The sequence below is a fragment of the Lemur catta genome, chromosome 6 (assembly GCF_020740605.2).
Source record: "Lemur catta isolate mLemCat1 chromosome 6, mLemCat1.pri, whole genome shotgun sequence".
In the NCBI taxonomy this organism is placed as follows: domain Eukaryota; kingdom Metazoa; phylum Chordata; class Mammalia; order Primates; family Lemuridae; genus Lemur; species Lemur catta.
Window position 1 is genome coordinate 8,822,799 of NC_059133.1, and position 19,540 is coordinate 8,842,338.

The 19,540-nt window shown below is 56.9% G+C and overlaps 1 protein-coding gene across 1 annotated transcript; it reads left to right on the forward strand.

The window, feature by feature from the left end:
- Nucleotides 1-5,938: 5,938 nt before the first annotated feature.
- On the forward strand, nt 5,939-16,856 carry CBX6 (chromobox 6). The gene is made up of 5 exons (XM_045552842.1): nt 5,939-6,131; nt 6,302-6,345; nt 6,472-6,537; nt 6,651-6,717; nt 11,196-16,856. Exons 1-5 carry the CDS (start codon nt 6,063-6,065, stop codon nt 12,192-12,194), a joined length of 1,245 nt encoding a protein of 414 aa, XP_045408798.1. The 5' UTR covers nt 5,939-6,062; the 3' UTR covers nt 12,195-16,856.
- Nucleotides 16,857-19,540: the final 2,684 nt, after the last annotated feature.

Consider the following 19,540-nt stretch of genomic DNA (forward strand, 5'->3'; position numbering starts at 1 on the left):
AAAAAATGTTTCCCAGCAAAACAGGAAGAGCAGGAAGAGGACAAGTTTGCACGGAGCTGAGAGATGAAAGAGAACAGACCAGGGCTTTGCGTTTCTTCTTGTCTGCTTTGCACTGGCTGCAAGAGGCACGGCTCACGGGGGCCAGGGGCCTGCAGGAGCCAGAAGCGATCCTGGCTTTTATCCATAGTTGCCCAAGTGTCAGTTCTTCCACAGTGGCCTCGTCCACCCATCAGTCCTGCCGCCCTCGCCGGGCACCGCCAGCCTGGGCAAGCCAGACCGTTGCGGAAGACAGAAACAAACCCTCTTGTTCAAATCATTGTATTTGCGGGGTGTCTTTGTACGGAAGCCCTGACTAGCAGACCAGCAGGGATGGCTTCCTCCCCCTCGGTCCCTCTCTGTGAGGGTGCCCATGTTTGAAGTTTCTAGAGGTGGCTCTTTCCATTTTATTCATAGCCTTCTGCCTCCCAGAGTCCACTTCGAGGATGCACTGCTGCAGCAGATGGGAGAAGCAGTCACCTCTCGGCTGTCAGAACCTCACCAAGGCGCCAGGGCTTTGCCTATACATAGCTCACTGCACCAGCGCCATCTCCTCTTGAGGCATGTTCTCACTCGGAGCCTCCTCACTGCACTTGGAACAAGGCCCAAGCTCTCCTCCACCACCTGCAAGGCTCTGCTCGTGGGGCCCCTGCCTTCCTCGTGGACCTCAGTCTCCCCTTCTACTGGGCCCCAGCCCCTTTGGTTTCCTTTGGTCCCTCAGACATGCCCAGTGTGTCCCTGCCTCAGGGCCTTTGCACTTGCTGCGTCTTCTGCTTAGAAAGCTATTCCCCTAGATCTCTGGAGTTGCCTCCTCTCCCTCGAGTGAGCCTCCTCCTCTCAGACATGGCTCCACCCTGACCACCCTGGCTGAGCACCCCACCCACACACGTTGTTCCTCTCACCATGCAACCCCATTCAGTCTCTTTGCATGTATCCAACCTGAAAATCGTTGCCTTGCCTTGTGTGTTCCTTGTCTGTCTGTTGCCCCCCATAGGAATACAAGCTTCTTGAAAGCAGAGGACAGAGGCTCTGTCTGCCTTGTTCTCTGCCATGTCCCCAGCACCTAGAATAGTGCAAGGCACATGATTGAAGCCCAGTAAATATTAGTCAACTGGCTACCCAGTGTCAGACCCTGTCTAGGGAAATGGGGATACAGTGGTCCCTGCCCACAGGGAGCTCATGCTTTACAGGGTGGTGACAAGTGACTGAGCAGAGCTCTCCAGTGTTCTTAGCACACCCCAAAGCAAGGCTGGCCAGTTCTACCTGGGAGGCCAGACATGGCTTCCTACAGAAGGAGCCCCCAGCACTGAGTTTTGAAAGATCCCCAGGTGCTTCCCCAATAAAGGTGGGAGGATGTGGAGAAGCAGGAACTAGTCAGGAAGCAGCAGGTGGTTCAAAGAGACCCAAAGAACGGGCTGTGTGCAGTGGGCTGGGGGGACGCAGGGAATCGTGTCTGCCAGGAGACAGAGCTCAGCTTCCTCCGGAGATAGCAGTGAGCCCCGAGAGGTTTGTTCACTGTTGATATTCTGGCTCCTTCAATGCTGAGGAATCTTAAACAGAAGAATGACTTGGACAGAGCTGTATTTCCAAATGATGCCTCTGCCAAAATCGGCATTCCCGTGTCCCTTGCCCAGTCATGACCGTATTCGGGCATATTTCCAACGACTCTGCTGCCCTCTTTCTAAAAATAGCGAGCCTTTCTTTGGAGGTACATAATTGCACAGCACGATATTTCAAAAGGAATTATACGTGTTTTGATTCTTTGGGACTCATATTGTCACCCGAACGCCTGTCTTCAGGTCAAATCACATCCTACGGCAGGTCTCACGGAGTAGCGGGAGGAGATGCAGGAAGGGCATTAAATGGACGTAGAACGTAAGCTCTGTTTCTCTGCATTCGGGTAGAAACCCAGGATCCTCAACAGTGAAATGGAATAATGACCGTATCTACCTCATGGGATCCTTCTGAGGATTAAATTAGTTAATATTGCATGTAAAGCTCTTAGAAGAGTTTTTGAAACACAACAAGTGCCATACAAAGTGTTAGCTCTTGTTATTTTTGGCACCAGCATGGTTTCAATTTCTAGAACTGATCCAAAAAACTTTGAGTGGAAGAAAAGCACGTTGTGTGTGTGTGTGTGTTGTATTCATCTCTCTTGAAGCAGGAGCTGGTGTGGGGGCATATATATATATATGCACACTTCCACAATCACAGAGCTGCTGTGTGCCCAACAGAGTTCCAGATGTCTGCATATGCTGTCATATGTTATTATCCTCACTATAGACGTGCAAGACAGAAATGATTATCTCTGTTTTGCAGACGAAGGACGCCGAGGCCCAGAGAGGTTCACAACTAAAAGTTGCACAGCTTAAATTGCATCTGTCTGCACATCTGTCTCTCCATGCAGCTCAGTTCCTCCAGGGCAGGGACCCCCTATTTCCACTTTGCGTTGCCAGCACCCAGCACAGGGAGGGAGAGATATGCCCAGTGAATGTTTGCTGAGCCTGAATCCCTACATACGTTATATGGCCAAAATCACTCTAGAAAATCCCTTCAATGGCCCATTCGTGCATCTAGCAAATATTAATTGGACACCTACTGCATGCAGGCCTCTGTGCTGGCACTGGAGATAAAATGGGAACCAGATGGGTAAAGTCCCTGCCCTGTGGAGCTTGGCATCTAGTGAGGGAGTCAGCCAGGGATTAAACAAATGGTTAACATTAAGCAGCTGGTTAATATAACATCAGATACTGTTCAGGGATAGGGGAAAAATTAGACACTGGAGGGAAGGCAGAGGAACGGGTAGGAGCAGGGGCAGAAGCAAGAGTTCAACACCTCAGGAGACAGTGTGAGTGCCTCTGTCATGCCAGGCTGACAGTCTAAGCCTGGGACAAAGTTGCTACCCCCCATCCCTGAGCACCTCCCTGCCCCAAGTGCAGGCAAACCCCTCTGGCAAAGGTCTCACTCTCCATTCCAGCAGAGCCCGGTTTCAGCACATTCATTCCTTCAATGGTCCAGTAGACATTGATTAAGCACCCACATGTGCCTGGTGCTAGGGACACAGAGGTGTAGCACAGGAGTCCCAACCCCTCTGGCTGGCAGGGGCCACAAAGGTAGGATGTACAGAATTCTGCAGGTGCCTTTGTGAAGGGAGCATCTAGCCCCAGGGGTCCCATCAGCTTTAAGCACGTGCTGTGTCCCAACTGGCGACCAACTCAAGGTAAATTATTACGATACTAGCTCCAAGTCTCCTTTTCAGTGTGACACTGTCACTCCTCTCATCCAGGGACAGAGTCTATGTCCTCATCCCTGAATCTGGGCTAGCCATAATTATATATTAGTTTTCTAGTGCTCTGTAAAAAACTACCACGATCTTAGTGGCTTAAAACAACACCCATTTATCATTTCAGTTTCTATAGGTCAGAAGTCCAGGTGCAGCTTAACTGGAGTCTCCGCTCAGGGTCAAGGTGTCGGCCAGGGGTGCGTTCCCATCTGAAAGTGCGGGGTGCTCCTGCAGACTCACAGGTTGACAGAATTCAGATCCTTGTGATTGCAGGACTGAGGTCCTCAGCTCCTAGAAGCTGCCACCATTCCTGCCACTGGCTCTCTCCACAGCATGGCAGTTTGCTTCTTCAAGGCCAAAAGGAGAGTAATTCTGCCTCAAATCCCTCCCCTCAGGAAAGGTCCTTCAAAGAGCTCACCTGGTTAGGTCAAACCAGGATAAACTCCCTTCTGTGTCAACTTCTATGTCATGTTAAGCCACTAACTTTGTGGTAATTCGTGACAGCAGCAATAGGAAACTCATACACCTTGATTCTGGCATTAGTCACACTGGGTGGCAGGTGCCTTTCTCACTTGACTGAGAGCACCTCAGCCTGACAGCTTTGTTTCCTGACGGTTTAACACAAAGCCTGACCCTGAACAAGGGCTCTCGAATGCTGTCGCATGAACTAACAAATGGATTAATGTTTACCTGCTTCATCCTGCTGCCTGTCCCCTCAGCCTGAACATGCACACAATGCACACACGCGCACACACACGCGCACACACGCTCATTTCCACACAGCTCGCCTAACATCCACCACCTCCCAGGAGGGCACCTTGGGCTGGCCAGCAAATAGCAGTTCCTCAGGAACACAGTGAATTTTTTAAGGGGTGGGGGGCTGGATCTCTCCCAAGGTAGTAACTGGACAAATCTACAGGGATGCAGGAGTGAAAAGCTGAATTTTTGATGTGGTTGATTTGAAACCCCAAGAACTGGCATTGCAGCACAGAAATGTAAAGCTCTTCTTTGCTAATGAACAAGTGATGTCAGAAAGAGACAATCCTGACCCTTCTCACATCCCCATTCCCTCCTACCCATCTCAGCCCACCACAGCCACTGAAATGACAGTGAATCTGTAGTTAATGACGCTGAAATATGTCCACTTTATGTCATTAAGGGAGAGAAGCAGATTCCAGAATAATGTGAATAGTATGATCCCATTTGGTTAAAAACAAATTAAATATTTAAGCCTGGGCAACATATTGAAACCCAGTGTTTACAAAAAACAAAAAGAAATAGCCCTGAAACATGGCAGGGGCTTGCAATCCCACCCAGGAAATGCACCCAGCCTGGGAGACAGAGAAAGGCCCTGTCTCTAAAAATACACACACACACACACACACACAATGTATTTATACAGTGTAGATGTGTGTACATACATACAATGTATTTATGTGTATATATAAATACAATGTATATGTGTGTGTTCTCATATATACAATGTATATGTGTATGTATATATACAGGTACACGTGTGTTTATATAGGCATAGAACAGAGGCTGCAAGAAGATTCGTAAAGGTGCTAACAATGGTTTTATGGAGATTATGGGCAGTTGCCTTTTTATCTGTATTTTTTAAATTGTTTGACAAAGAACAAGACTATTAGCATAATGGAAAATAAAGTTTTAATAATTTCAAAACAAAAAAAAATGGAGCGTTTTGCACGGCGAGGCTACTTTGTGTCTCTCCGGGACACCCCCAGATCCCTCCTTTCCCCCAAAGGCAGCTGGGTCTGGTCTTCCCAAGAGCAATGGCGGAAGCACCGGAGGAGCTGCGGCCAGTAGCGACGCGGCCCAGGGCCTGGGAACCAGAAAACACAGATAGGACCGCGACGGCGGTCTCTGCCGAATGACCCGAGGATGACCTGCTTTGGGCCCAGCCTGGGGCGTGGGGAGCCGGTCCTCGCGCTGTGGCCTCTCCCGCCTCCCGCCACTGCCACATCGGCCTGCTGCAGTCTCCCCGGCCTGGGGTGAGCGGAGGTGGCGCCCAGACTCGGCCAACGAGCAGATGCACCAGATCACCTCGGCCTCCCTCACCGCACCCCCCGTTCCTGCGGTGGCGTTTTGTTTTACCTCTTCTGAACTGGTTACAAAACCACACTCCCACGAATACATAAATAATGGATTGGGGGTGTGAGGGGGGCAATGTTTTAAAGAAATTCCCGCAAGGCCTGGCAAGGCAACAGCAAATGCATTTCTGCTGTATCATATTTAACTGTTTGCAGACTTCTGCGGGGAGGATGCGCAGCGGCGCCGAAACTGAAGGATTCCATCGCCCTTCCTCGCACCGGACCTGGCGAGAATTGCGTGGGGAGTTTAAAAGGGGGGAAGACGGTGTCAGCGACTGGGGGCTGGGAAGATGGAGATGTGGTGAAAAGCCTAAGAATGCACCGCGCCCAACCCGGTTCTGCACGAGACGGGCGCCCACTCGCCTCGCTGCCAAGGCTCCGGCCGCCAGGCGGCCCCTTTAAGAGCCAGCGCGCGCCCCCGCCCCGCGAGCGCCGACTTTCCCTAGCAACCGCCCCCGGGGAGGGGAGGTCCTGGCAACGGCGCGCCGGTCGGGCGGGTCACGTGACGGCCCGCAGCTGGAACGCGAGCGCGCGCCCGCCCGCCGGGGCCTGTCGCTGCGGCGCGTGCGCGAGCGGTGCCGCACCGGCCGCGGGAGCAGGAGTATTATGGGCTGTGGGTGCCGCTGAGCAAGATGGAGCTGTCTGCAGTGGGCGAACGGGTCTTCGCGGCCGAATCCATCATCAAACGGCGGATCCGAAAGGTGAGCCGCTGCCCGGGGCGGGCCGCCGTTGTCCGCGGCCCGGGCCGGGGCCGTGGCCCTGGGGCGAAGCGGTCCTCCGGCCGGGCTCTCCCGCTGCCCGGCGCCGCCGCCGCCTCGCGTCCCCGCATCCTCCCCGCCCCCACTCCCCCCTTTTTCCCTCTGTTTTTCAGGGCCGCATCGAGTACCTGGTGAAATGGAAGGGGTGGGCGATCAAGTGAGTGTCGCGGGCGCGGGGCTGGGGGAGGCCGCGGGCCCCGGGCCTGGGGCGGCACGTTCGCGCTCCCGCCTGTGCCGTTGCCGCTGGTTTGCATTTTGATTCTGTGCCCGTGTGACTCGGCAGGTACAGCACTTGGGAGCCCGAGGAGAACATCCTGGACTCGCGGCTCATCGCAGCCTTCGAGCAGAAGTGAGTCGGGGCAGCTGGCGGGGAGGCGCGGGGAAGCGGGAGCGCCGGGGCGGGCGGCGCGGAGCGGGCCCGGGCGGGGGCTGTTCTTAACCTCTGGTTTTTCTCGGCCGCAGGGAGAGGGAGCGTGAGCTGTATGGGCCCAAGAAGAGGGGACCCAAACCCAAAACTTTCCTCCTGAAGGTAACCTGGCCCAGCCCCAGCAACCCCCTCTCGGGCCCCCAGCCCCAGCACAGCACGGGCCTTGCGAGGGAGGGACAGACCCGCGGCCGCCCGGGCGGGCGGGCCTTTCCAGAGGGGCCCCAGCTGGGCAGGGGGTGGTTGTGAGCCCCCGGCAAGCCCCTGGCCGTGGCCAGCTTCAGCTGCGGCTTCAGCAGGAGGGGCCTGGGAGTGGGGACGGTCCTCACTGATGAAACCAGGGTCTGGGGGCATCCGCAGGGCTCCAGGAAGGGGGTGGCTGAGGCAGGTGGGGGATGCGGGGTGGGGGGGGGAACGGGGGGCGGGACTGTTTCTGCAAGTGAGAACCCTTAGCTCCCCCCGCTATTGAGCCATTAAGGGCTGTGCCGGGAGTTAGAGCCCAGGGGAGAGTGAGTGAGGTCCCACCTTGGGGCAGGGCACAGGGAGAGGATTTGGGGGGGCACCTACCTCGCCCTGCCCCCAGTTTCCCACATTCTCCCTCTCTCAGGATTTGTTCTGGGTGGCTCCCTTCCTCACTTGGGGATCCAATTTGAATTTGACCTTAAATTACTTAACCCACGCTGAGCCACTGACTTAAGGGCTCTGAGTCTCAGTTTCCCCCCACTTCTGGCAATTTCTGGAGGATGGGGATGGGGGAGGTGAAAACATAGCGTATTAGCCTTGGCAAGGGAGGGAAGAACTTCCAGAGGAAGCCATCTTGGAGGATTTAGGTTTTTATTTTATTTTAAAGAGGAAAAACAGAGTCTGGGAAAGGGAGGATCAAATTACTCGTGGTGGCATACAGGGGTGCAGGTGGGACTCACTGGGCCACCCTAGTCTCCCCATAGTGCTAAAGATGTCTAAGGGCCCCTTCCCAGCTGACAGATGGTACTTGTGGGAGGACTCTTTTCAGGGAAGAGGCTGTGCCGAAGGCAGAACCTCAGCATCTCCAAGTTGTCCAAAAGGCTCAAAGCCTAGTGAGGGTGGGGTGGGCCTGTCCAGCCCACCCCCCCAACCCCAGCCTGACTTACCACCCCTACCCCCAACAAAGGCTTTGCTTTGGACTTAAAGCAGAAGTGAAAGAAATGTTGGTTTCCAGAATTCCGTATTTCTATCACCCCACCCTGAACCGACACACATTTTAGGGAATCCATGGAGTAACCTTAACCCTGATGCTTCTCCCGTAGAGGAATGGGGCGGAGCAGGGGGAAGGCTGATGGGCAGTGACGGCTTCCCTGCGCCCTCTAGCGGCGAAGCAAGTAATGGCCATGAGCATTGATACACAAAATACCTTTTTTCTTGATAATTGTAGTTCTGAGCTGGTTATGGGTATAACACAGTGCTGAGCCCCCCACATGGATTATCTGCTTTAATTCTCTCAACAGCCCCATGAAGTGGGGAGTATTTTCCGCATTTCACAGATGAAAAAATCAAGGCCCAGAGAGGGGAAGTGACTTACCTGAGATCCCACCACCCAGCTTCCTGGCTTCATCTCGTCTCCTTTTCTTCATCTTATCCCTTGAGGAGGGAATGTGGGCACACACAGGAGACTGAAGGCTGCAGAGCTGGCAGGGCAGGGGATAGAAGCAGACAGTAGAATCATGATCTGAACCTTAAGAAACAGGCAGCTGGAGACTAACGCGGACATTTGCAAGGGGCTGTGGACGTCAGCTTGGGCTGAACTGCTGCTCTGTCTCCCTGCGGGGCGGTTTATGTCAGTCAGCAGGTGACACTCAGGTAGCACTTCCCGCCAGCAACTGCTCTGAAGGGAACAGAACCCATGAGATAGGATCCATTCTCCCCGTTTTGCACATGGTAAGACAGGCCAGGCGGGGTAGGTGACTTGCCCACAGAGTCAGTGGGAGAGTCCAGGTGCTTTAACCTTCCGTGCCCTCCACGTGCCAGACCCCTAGCCATGCCTGTCACCTGGTCAGGGTGCAGCAAACATACTGGCTGCAGTTATTTTTAATTCACCAGGCAGACCCAGATCCCATCTTCAAAGAATTCAATCTGGGAACGGTGGGGAAGGTAAACCAGTCCCTTTTTTAAAATTAACATAGGAATTATAAAGTGTTTCTCATAGAAACTTTGGGAAGCATATATTAGAAAAAGATGATTGCTCTAAGCCTACCACCCATGGGTAAATCTAGTATTAGTTACTTGCTGCGTGGCAGGCGCCGGGCTAACCAGGTGCCGCATTCCCTGATCATCACAAGAGCGCCCGTAGTAGGTCCTGCTGCAGCTGTGCGGATGGGGGAAGGGAGGCTCGAGGCCCACTGAGCCGCGGTTTCTTTCGGGGCCTGCCATTTGCCCACACTCTTTCCCACTCCCCCAGCAACTGCCTGTGGCCGCTGGACTCTGACAGACTCATTATTTCAGGGGATGAGAAGATTAGCCTGTTGGAAAGAGTAAACACTAACCCCCAAGGGTCAGAAAGTGGGAGTCTCCCAAGCCTCAGAAATGAACCTGCAAGAGGCTCTATTTGATATGCCAAGGAAAGTCTGGGCTTTTCCCTGCCTTTGTCTGGGAAGGGATTTGAAGGGCCCAGGCCCAGGGGAGCTCAGCTGGCTCAAAAGCAGGGGGCCTGGCAGCATCTGTGGGGGCAGGCTGGGCCTTGTGCACTGCCACCTAGTAGTCAAAGGGATTGTTGCCCAAGCCGCCCCTGACCCAAGCAGCCCCAGGGTTGCCAGGCAGCCCAGGAGTGCCCAGCCCCGGTTGGGAGGGCCCTTCTCCCGTGGGTGAGATAGGATTCCCATATTGTAAACGAAGACGTCCTCCCTTAGCACGTAAGTCAGCAAATGCCTCTTCTGGGGGTTGTGGTCAAATACAGTCTAGCCTCGTCCGAGAGGCAAGAAGGCTCCCTCCCAGGTACTGGTTGAGCACCCAGTGCTGTAGGGAGTGAGAGGCAGAGACTCCAGATCCCACCCTCAGGGACCTCATGGACTGACCATGTCCTTCCTCTGCCCCCACCATCTCCTACCTGGATCAAGGCAGTCGCCACCTAGCGGCCTCCCTGCCCCACCAGGAGCTAGAGTATGTAAAGCACAGATCCATCCTGGCACCCCCGGACACCCCCAGCCATTGCTCGCAGCCCCTCGATGACTCCATGTCCCTCACACCACTGGGCCTTTGCCACGGGATGCTCTGCCTCCACCATCTGCCTGTCTCAGCAGCTACCTCAGGCCTGTCTAGGGCATGGTCAGTGCTCAGCAAGGACCAGGATTTTCTCCTACTTGGGGATCCAGCATTGATGTTACTGCCTCCAACACTGGACTCTGTGCCCCAATCTGTGCTCCCCCAGACCCTGTTCTCCCTTCACTGCACCTGCACGGAGTCACTCTGTGCTCTAACTGCCTGTGTCTTTCTGGTGACAGAGCAGTCCCCGGGGGAGAGGCCATGTGTGTTCACAGGTGCACACCCAAGCTGCTGCCCCTGGTTTGCTCGTTCCTTTCTTAGTGAAGGAAGGACTGGCCACGGTGGACAGCTTATATGACTTTGTCAGTCCCCTGCCCTCTCTCCATGCCCTGTCACCTGATGATGGGGGGGCGGTTGGAATAGAAGCTGGAGTCTCTTGAGAGCCCTGCCGTCCCCTGTGTCTTCCATGAGGTAGCAGGGGTGCTGCAGAACCCTGGGACTTCAGAGAGTTAACACCTGGAAGGACATGTGGGCCCAGGAGCCTGGGACAGTATCCCTGGCTACCACAGACCTCTGCACAGAGAATATGGAGTGGTCGGTCCCACCTCTAGGCCCGTCTCACCTCACCCATGTCCAACCCAGGCTTTGAGGTCCGTTAACAGCAATCCACTTATGAGCCAGGCACGGGGCAGACAGACGGATCAGACCCAGGAGGGCAAGCACCGGGGGCTGGGGGCATCAGGAGGGGCCAGGAGGCTGAGGGCCTGTCCAGAGATGGTGACCAGCTAAGGAGGCACATCAGAGCTGGAGGTCAGCCTGTGCAAAGACCTGAGACCAAGGGACACTGGGGACCTTACAGGTGGGTGGAGCAGGGAGGACCCACCTCCTTTCTGTCACTAAGAATGGGTCCATGGGAGTTCCAGGCTGGACGGGGAGTGTTGACAGAGCAGGGGCTTCTGGGCAAAGGGCTGTCTCCTGCCACCCACGCCCCGCCCCCATGCAGTTTCCAGATCGTTAACACCGGCCCCGGCCCCCATCAGCAAGGGCAGCCATGGGACCAGATGTTCCGGGCCTGCTGTCACACTAGCAGAGCAGTAGGTGGTAGCAAAGCACTGGGTTTGGGAGCCTGCATGGAGGGTCCTGACTTTGACCTCAGGCAGGTTGCTTCACCTCCCTGAACCTCTGTTTTCTTTTCTCTCTAAGTCAGGACCATGAGTATCACTGATGTCTCTTAAATGTGCTCGGGGTCATTTACCAAGAGGCTGTACTTAGAGGTAGTGGGCACAGGGTTGTCCAGAGGAGGGCCGTGGGCGGCCCTGAGGTCCCACTCACCCCCCCTCTGCCCGCAGGCACGGGCCCAGGCCGAGGCCCTGCGCATCAGCGATGTGCATTTCTCTGTCAAGCCAAGCGCCAGCGCCTCCTCGCCCAAGCTGCACTCCAGCGCAGCCGTGCACCGGCTCAAGAAGGACATCCGCCGCTGCCACCGCATGTCCCGCCGCCCCCTGCCCCGCCCAGACCCCCAGGGGGGCAGCCCCGGCCTGCGCCCCCCCATCTCGCCCTTCTCGGAGACGGTGCGCATCATCAACCGCAAGGTGAAGCCTCGGGAGCCCAAGCGCAGCCGCATCATCCTGAACCTGAAGGTGATCGACAAGGGCGCAGGAGGAGCGGGCACCGCACAGGGAGCCGGGGCGCTGGCCCGCCCCAAAGTGCCCTCAAGGAACCGCGTCATCGGCAAGAGCAAGAAGTTCAGCGAGAGCATCCTGCGCACCCAGATCCGCCACATGAAGTTCGGCACCTTCGCGCTGTACAAGCCCCCATCTGCCCCTCTGTCTCCCCCACCTGCCAGCAAGGCTGACATCACTGCCTCCCCGGGCCCTGGGCTGCTCCTGGCCACCCCCGCTGCCCCCTATGACGCCCGCAGCTCCAGTTCCTCTGGCTGCCCCTCACCAGTACCGCAGTCCTCCTCTGAGCCTGATGACGCGCCCCCCAAGCTACTCCCCGAGACCACAAGCCCATCTGCCCCCAGCTGGCGTGAGCCCGAGGTGCTCGACCTGTCCATCCCTCCTGAGCCGGCAGCCACCAGCAAGTGCGTGCCCCCTGATGTCACTGCTGCCGCTGGCCAGGCACTTCCCCCAGCCCCTGAGCCCACCAGTGCCTCCTCTGAGCCTGAGACTGGGGACTGGCGCCCGGAGATGTCACCCTGCTCCAATGTGGTTGTCACCGATGTCACCAGCAACCTCCTGACCGTCACTATCAAGGAGTTCTGCAACCCTGAGGATTTCGAGAAGGTGGCTGCGGGTGTAGCAGGTGCTGCAGGTGGAGGTAGCAGCGGTGGGGCGAGCAAGTGAGGGGCTCCACTGAGGAGGGGGCTTGGGGGGGCCTCCTGCCCAGCGTCGTACTCTTGCTCCCCCCCCACCCTTGCTCCCAGCCTTCCCCCCCGTGCTTTGCTTGTCCCATGGCTTAGTGCTGGCCCAGGGATGGGGGAGCCCTGGAAGGCTGGGGGGTGGGGGCAGCCCTGGGATGGGTTGGGCCTGGGGCAGGCAGAACACCAAGAAGTGCTCCCTCTTGTCCCTTGGCACCCTCCCTGCCCACGCATGGTGGGGCCCACTGGGTGGTTTTGGGGAAGCCCCGGAACCCAGGGTTCACCTGCCACTTCCACATCCTACCCATCTCCCCAGCTTGCTTCCTGCTCTCGTGTGCAGCATCTGATTTCTCGGTGCTAACCCGGCAGCTGCGGGGGTCTTCAGGAGACCCCTACCCAGGAGGGGCATGGTCCCTTTCCTTCCTGCAGGTGCCTGGGCAGGAGGGGGCGGGGATGGCTCCCTGGCAAAGCCCCAGACAGCAGTTGAGGATGAGACCAGACTCAGCCCCTCCCTCGCGGGCAGCGAGGGCCTCAGAGGCTCGGATCTTCCCTGCTTGCTGCTGGACCCTGGGCTCGACTCCCACACTGTCACTTTCCTAACCCCTGTCTCAGCAGTGGGAGGACCTGGCAGAGAACTTGCCCTGCCACAGCCTCCCAGCATCTAAAGGCCCCTTCAGCGCTTGACCAAAGGTGCTGTGAGAACCTGCCGTGGAACTTGCGTTGTGCGCGTGCGTCTGCCCTGCTTGCCTGTGTGTGTACGTGGTCCGTGTGTGCATTGGGTGCTAGGTCCCAGGCCGTCCAGGCACCCTTTACAGTTCCTCAGAACAGGGTCACTGAAGGCCTGGACTTTCCCTTGCCTCAGTGGGCCTGGGGGCCGGGCTCGGGCCTGGGCAGTGTGCTGTGGACGCCACCAGGCTTCCCCTGCTGGCCCAGGTGTGCTGGGGGCACCACACCCCCTGCCCTCCTCCTGGGGTGGTCAGCCCGACCTCAGTCTGGCCCTCACTGCGGATGTGGCATGGTGGAGGCTGGGGCAAAGAGCTTCCCCGTCCTCCCAGGAGGACGAGGAGGCCTGGACACCGTTCCCAGGGGTCTCCCGACTTTCTTCAGCCCCTCTCTTTTGCTTCTGACCACTGAGGCTTTCTTATAGCCCAGCCTGCTCGGAGCAGCGGAGTCTCGGGTACCCGGGGCAGCTTCTGTTTCCCTCCACTGCCAGGGAGCCGAGGCATCCGTGCCAGTGGCAAAGACCACAGCCCGGCTTTGAGCCGGGCGCTGGGAGGGGAGACAGGCCAAAGGGGAGAGACAGATGGGCCTGTGCTCTTCAGGGGAGCGAGGGTGTTGGTCCCAGGAGCGGCACTAGGGGCTCTGCCGGCCAGCCCTGGACCACTGCCCAGGTCTCAGCTGGGCGTGGGTGGCGTGTTCCTGCGCGTGGCTGGAGCTGGCTTCCTGGCATGTGCAGCTGTTGGCACCTGCGCTCAGAAGCGCGAGGCCAGAGGCAGGAGTGCAGCGGGAAGGGAATCCAACCAGAACACGCGGCTTTGGTCCCAAGAATGGGAGGACACCTTCCTTGCATCTCCCTGCCAGGGGCTGTAATGCAGCCCCGCCCTCCCCGCCCGGGATGTAGGACACTCCTGGATCCCCCCACCCCGCCCCCGCCCTTCGTGTTGGCTTTGTGGCCGTCCAAGTGCCAATTGGCTTTTCCCCCAAATAAGGGCTGGTATTTCTCCTCTGTCCTTAGAGGTGATTTCCCCCTAAGCCCCTCCCCCAGGTGAGTGACCACCTGGGTGCCAGTTACAGGTGTTTCCAGAGACCATAGAAATGTGTTTTCCTGAGAGTCCGTGTCATTCGTGACTTTTTTTGTAAAGAAGTTGTGTTTTCAGAGGTGATTTTATGACAGGAAAGTGAAAGAATTAGTTTTGCAAAAAAACAAAAACAAAAAAAGAGGAAAAAAAAAAAAAAGAAATAGAAAAAAATATTGTGGGATTCCTAGGGGAGCGGGGAGGGGGGGAAGAAAGAGATATTTAAAGAAAAATTTAGAAACGCAGTGATTGCACAGGTGAGGTGGCAATGTTAGGAATGGGGCGGAGGCCTGGGCCCAGCTGGCAGGTCCCTGGGGTCACAGGCACCGTGGAGACAGCCCACCCTCCTTCCTGCTGGCCTGGGCCTATACTGCCACACCCGCCCTCGCTCAAAGGGAAGGACGAGAGTGGGTCCCAAGGGAGCCAGCCAGAAGCTGCAGGGGCCAAGCACAGGGGGCCGAGATGGGTGGGGGTTGCGGGGTCCTGCGCTGCCAGGACTTGGTGCTGGTGATTCTACCCTGGAAGGCTGGAGAGGAGGTAGCTTGATTCCTTGCCCCTCCGTTGCCAGCCTGTTGGGCCATCTGGTCCCTACCACCACCACCCTGTGGGGGGCATCTGTCTCTCTTCCCATCACCTCATGGACCATGACATCCCTGCGCTTCTCTGGCCTGAAGAGGGAAGAAAGGAGCTGTAGCTCTGGGAGAATCCCTGGCTGAGACTTGGACCGCGTGTAGCTGTGGGGGAAGGGAGTGCCCGTCCCTTTGCACACCTCCGGCAGGTTGCTGCCCTGAGCTCCAAGCCGGGCAGCCCTGCCCTGCCCCTGCCTCGAGGTGGGTGGCTCCCCTGGGGGGCCTGAGTGGATGGGACCAAGGGCGAGCACAGCCCTCCTTACCTCCCTCCCTGGCGCCCCTGCCCCCCACACACTTGCACCCGTGGCCTCCTGTGGGCCCCTCCTCCAGCCCTTGCTGCTTTCCATTTGCCTAATTACCAAGCAGAAGTTGCAGTCTGGTTTGCTTTATTTTTGTATGTGAGATGACCCCCAAAGCCCGATCTCCCATGTTCAATATTGAGTGGGGCATCATTCATCTCCCCTAAGTGCACCCCCTCCCCACCTGCGTGTCATAGGAAATGGATGAGGTCTGCTGTCAGTGGTTTGAGATGGAAAGTCGGGACCCATCCCTGTCTCAGTCCCTCTTCTGATCCTCAGTTTGCTGATCTGTGAAATGGGCGTGTTGGGCAGCAAGGCCTCTTCATAAGTGCTGCTGATGTCCAGGCCACTGCCGAGTACCCGGTGGGGTGGAAGTTGCTGGCACTGGGGCCTCCAGCCACCCACAGCCCCTCTTTATTCTCACCCTGCAGAGGGATCAAGGTCAAAATGAGCCTCATCCTTCCTCTGATCTGGGAAGAGGTGATGATCAAGTCCCCAACCTCAGTGTGAGGCAGGCAGAGTGGGAGATCACCCCTTTTCAAAGAGGAGGAAACAGGTTCTGAGAGGCACAACTGCTTCACTGGGGGGACGTGCAGGGATGGGGGCCCAGGATGCCTTGGCCTTTTGGGAACAGCTCTTTAGAAGGTGGGGCCCAAGGCCGGAGCCAGCACAAAACTGGCACCTGACCCCTGAGCCAGGCCAGTGGGCCTGCCCAAGGCTGTAGGTGGCCCGGAGGAGGGAGCTGGGTTGGCTGGAAGCTTGACCACCACCAGCCCCTCTGAAGACCCAAAAGGACGCACCCTCTTTTCCTCTCACTTTTCTGTTTTGTTTGTTGGGTTTTTGTGTGTGGTTTTGTTGTTGGGTTTTTGTTTGTTTGTTTTGGTTTTTTTTTTTGCACTTCGCCCACGCTGGATGGTGGAGCCTCACCTGTCAGCTCCACTTCTGGGCTCCCATGCACTTGCCCAAGGCAGCCTGTTTGGGGCTTGTATGGTTTGAGGAATCACTTCTTAGAAGAAAAAAGGAAGGTGTTAAAGGGTTTCATTTTTTCCCTGTCTGCCTCTCAGATTCAGAAAGCCCAGAATTACGGGCTAAAACTCCAGGAGAGGGGATCCTCGACCCCTCTTTTGCGGATAGTCACCAAGGTGCAGAAATAGGGAGATGGTTGGGTGAGGGCCAAGGACGGCCCCGGGCCCATGGGGTCCCACCACCCCTTGCAAGCCTTGAGGGAGTCACACTCCACTGCAACATGAGGGCCTGCCTGCTGCGTGCAGGGTGGGACCCGGCAAAGGGGAGCCGATGGTCTGGTGGGGGAAGCCGCTCCCAGGAGTAGCAGGAAGAGTTGCTGCTGGGCAGAGTGGAGAGGGAGACTTCTTTTTGTTGGTTTTAATTTAAAAACACAAAGGCCTAAAGAAATATGTATCTTATAATTTTTTTAATTTTTGAAAAGTTCATTTAATGAATTGTGCACGAATGAATTCTATATATATAAAATATACATATATAGCTCTATATTTGGGGAGGGGCACTGTCTCTTTTTTCTCTCTCTCATTTTTAAAATGAAGTGTTGTTGCCTTTGTTTGTGGTTCAACCATCCAGCTCCCAGCTGGCTAAACTTTGCCTCCAGTGGCTAAAGATGGGGAAATAGTGGGGTTGGCAGGAGACTGGAAATGGAGGTGCCACCCCAGCGAGGGGGGCAGGTCCCCCAGTCCACCTGCCCTGCCCCCGGTGGAGAAGACACCTAATTTGGGGTGGGGGTGTGGGCTCTGCTCTGGGTTCGTGGCTCCTGGGCTGGGGGAGGGTGGGTCTGTGCCGATTACTCCGTCTTGTACGTTCGTTCTGCTGCTCTTCAATATTGTATCAACGCCAGGAACCGGGAGTGAAAAGCCTCTTTTACTCCCCAAATAAATTGTCACATTCCGAAGCTAAGGCCCAGCCCCTGGGGCGGGGTGTGTCTCTCATTTCTTCCCTTGTGACCAGTCTTCCAAAAGCATCAGGTCTGGGTCCCTCCTGCCACAGAGGGGTGGGAAGTGCTGTCCCTCCACCGCCAGGGCCAGGCACCCACCTCCCACGCTTGGCCAGCCGCAGCCTCCCCACGAGCTGGGCCGGGGGTGCAGAGCACCTGCTACTTCTGAACCCTTGAGAATAACTGGTGGGCAAGTGTGTGGTGCGAGTGGGAGGGTGGGTCCCGCGATCCAGCCTTGCGGTTTCAATGACGCGCTGCCCCGCGGTTCAGAGAACGGTGTCCTGCACGTTTGTGTTCTGGGGGCAGTGATGAGATGAGGTGCCTGTGCCCCACAGAGGTGGCTCCAGTGTCTTCCTCTGGGGACTGGCGCTCCACGCTGGAGCTCCATCCCAGGGCATCCTGTGGTCACCTGCTTGCCAGGCCTTGGATGGGAGGCGATCTTGAGTGCTTCCCTTCCTCACTGCCCTCTGCCCATACTGTGAAACCCCCCTGGGTCTGGCCTGGCCAACATCTCCCCACCCTGCACCCCCAAGGGTCCCGGCCTTGCAGCCAAGGCACTGCCTACAGGGGGTGCCTCCACCTCCCCACCTCTGTCCTCCTGCTCCCTCCTCCCTCCCCAGCCAACCCCACACTTGCTCCTGGCTGCCCCCAAGAGTCCTCCCCTGCCACCTGCTCTTGTCTGTCCCCCATCTCAAAGGGCAGGGCTGTGTCATCCCCTCTCTGCCCACAGTTCAGCACCTGGCACACCATTGGTCCTTGATTCATCTCTTCTTTTCTTCTTTTCTTTTTTGAGACAGAGTCTCACTCTGTCACCCAGGCTAGAGTGCGGTGGCATCAGCTCACTGCAGCCTCAAACTCGTGGGCTCATGTGATGCTCCTGCCTCAGCCTCCTGAGTAGCTGGGACTACAGATGTGCACCACCATGCCCGGCTAATTTTTTCTATTTTTGGTAGAGACAGGGTCTCGCTCTTGCTCAGGCTGGTCTCAAGGTCTTGAGCTCAAGTGATCCTCCCACCTTGGCCTCCCAGAAGGCTAGGATTACAGGCGTGAGCCACTGTGCCCGGCCAATTTATCTCTTCTCTGTCACCAAGCTCGGGCCTCCTTTACTAACAAGGACAGTGGCTGGGACGTGGACCTGGGACTCACCGGGACTCATTCAGCCGTCTCTGAGCACTGCCTGTGGCCCATCTGGAGTAGCCAGAGGCCAGCAACACAAACGGGAGTGTGTCCCTGGTCCTTGGTAAGGGGCTGCTGCTGGGCAGACAGGTGCAAAGGGACCCACAGTGGTGCCAACAGGACAGTGGAGGCCAGCCGGGAGGTCGAGGCTGGGCCTCCTCCAGGGCACCTGCCCTCCTCACTGCCACCTGGCCACCTCCCTGTCATCTTGAGCACCTGCCTTAGTGAAGGCTCCCAGAAAGCCCTCACTCAGTACTTTTGAAAAGCCCTGAATTACCAGTGTACCTACTGCATGCAGGCACCGGTGAGGTGAGCACTTCACCTGTCCTAGCCCACGTCCCTCACCAGCGCCCTACGAGCCCGTGAGCGGGAGCAGATGTCGGAAGCAGGAGGCCAGAGGGGTGAAGTAATTCGCTCATTTGCCCCAGGTGGCAGGCCCCTCGGGTAGAGTCGGCCTTCACCCTGGCCCATCTATTTGCCCCTAAGCCCAAGCTCTCAGGGAGTGAGGACATGGGGGCTGTCCTTGGGAGGCAGGTGTATCCTGAAATTAGCCACTACTGTCCCTCGTCATGAGTCCTGCCATTACGGAGCAGCTACATCCATCTGTGAGTTGAGGGCTAATGAGTGAGGCCGTGGCCACTTCTCGAGGGCTTTGGAATGAGGACTGGGTGAGGCCGGTGGTTGCCTGAGAGCACTCAGACCCGGCTTGGAGAGCCCGACGCCCATCCGAGAGCTAAGGTCAGCGGTGGAGGGAGCTCAGGATTGGGGCAAGGTAAGGAGTCGGGATGGGATGGGATGAGGACGACTATTTCTGCAAAATTACTTGGTAGTTTTTTAAAAGCTGAAAGTTGAATGCTTTTCTGGTCAGTGCCAGGCTGTGCCTGCGGTGAAGAGGGAGGTCAGAGAGGCTGCGTGGAATAGTTGTACCCTCTCAAGCCAGCCAGCAAGCCTGCGAGCCCACCCTGCACCCTCTCTGTTCAGGCTGCTGGGAGGACACACTTCAAAAAGGCTCCAGGGCCTGCAGAGGTCTGAACGCAAGGACACCCGATCCACAGCGGCTGGGTCACAAAAGAAGGGCAGGGGACAGACCCATCCCTGCCTCTGGACATCCGCACACCTGAGCGTCTGCCAGGGAAGCTGTGAGCTCAGGGGAGTGCCCTAGGAGGGGCAAAGGACTTTGAGAAGGAACCTCTTAGCAAGTGCCTGGGTATTTGGTGTAGCAAAGGAGTGAATGTTGGCACCTCTCAGCAGGGGGGGGGACCTGTCAGAGGAGGTTGTTTGGGGGGAAGGTGAGTTCAGTTGGGGATAACTTGGGAGTGAGTCAGCCAGAGGGTCTAGGGGGGATTGTCACCTATGGACTTGAGGCTCAGAGGGAGTTCCTACCCACTCATCCCCAGGCACTGTGGAGAAACCTATAGAAGAGCCTTTGTCCCTGAGAGCGCCTCAGCTCTGAGGTGACTGGTCACCAG

Bases quoted from the DNA above. Each gene is read 5' to 3' on its own strand.
- CBX6 (XM_045552842.1), top strand. From the start codon at position 6,063: ATGGAGCTGTCTGCAGTGGGCGAACGGGTCTTCGCGGCCGAATCCATC. The intron at 6,132-6,301 runs GTGAGCCGCTGC...TCTGTTTTTCAG, and splicing joins TCAAACGGCGGATCCGAAAG to GGCCGCATCGAGTACCTGGT. The intron at 6,538-6,650 runs GTGAGTCGGGGC...TCTCGGCCGCAG, and splicing joins ATCGCAGCCTTCGAGCAGAA to GGAGAGGGAGCGTGAGCTGT.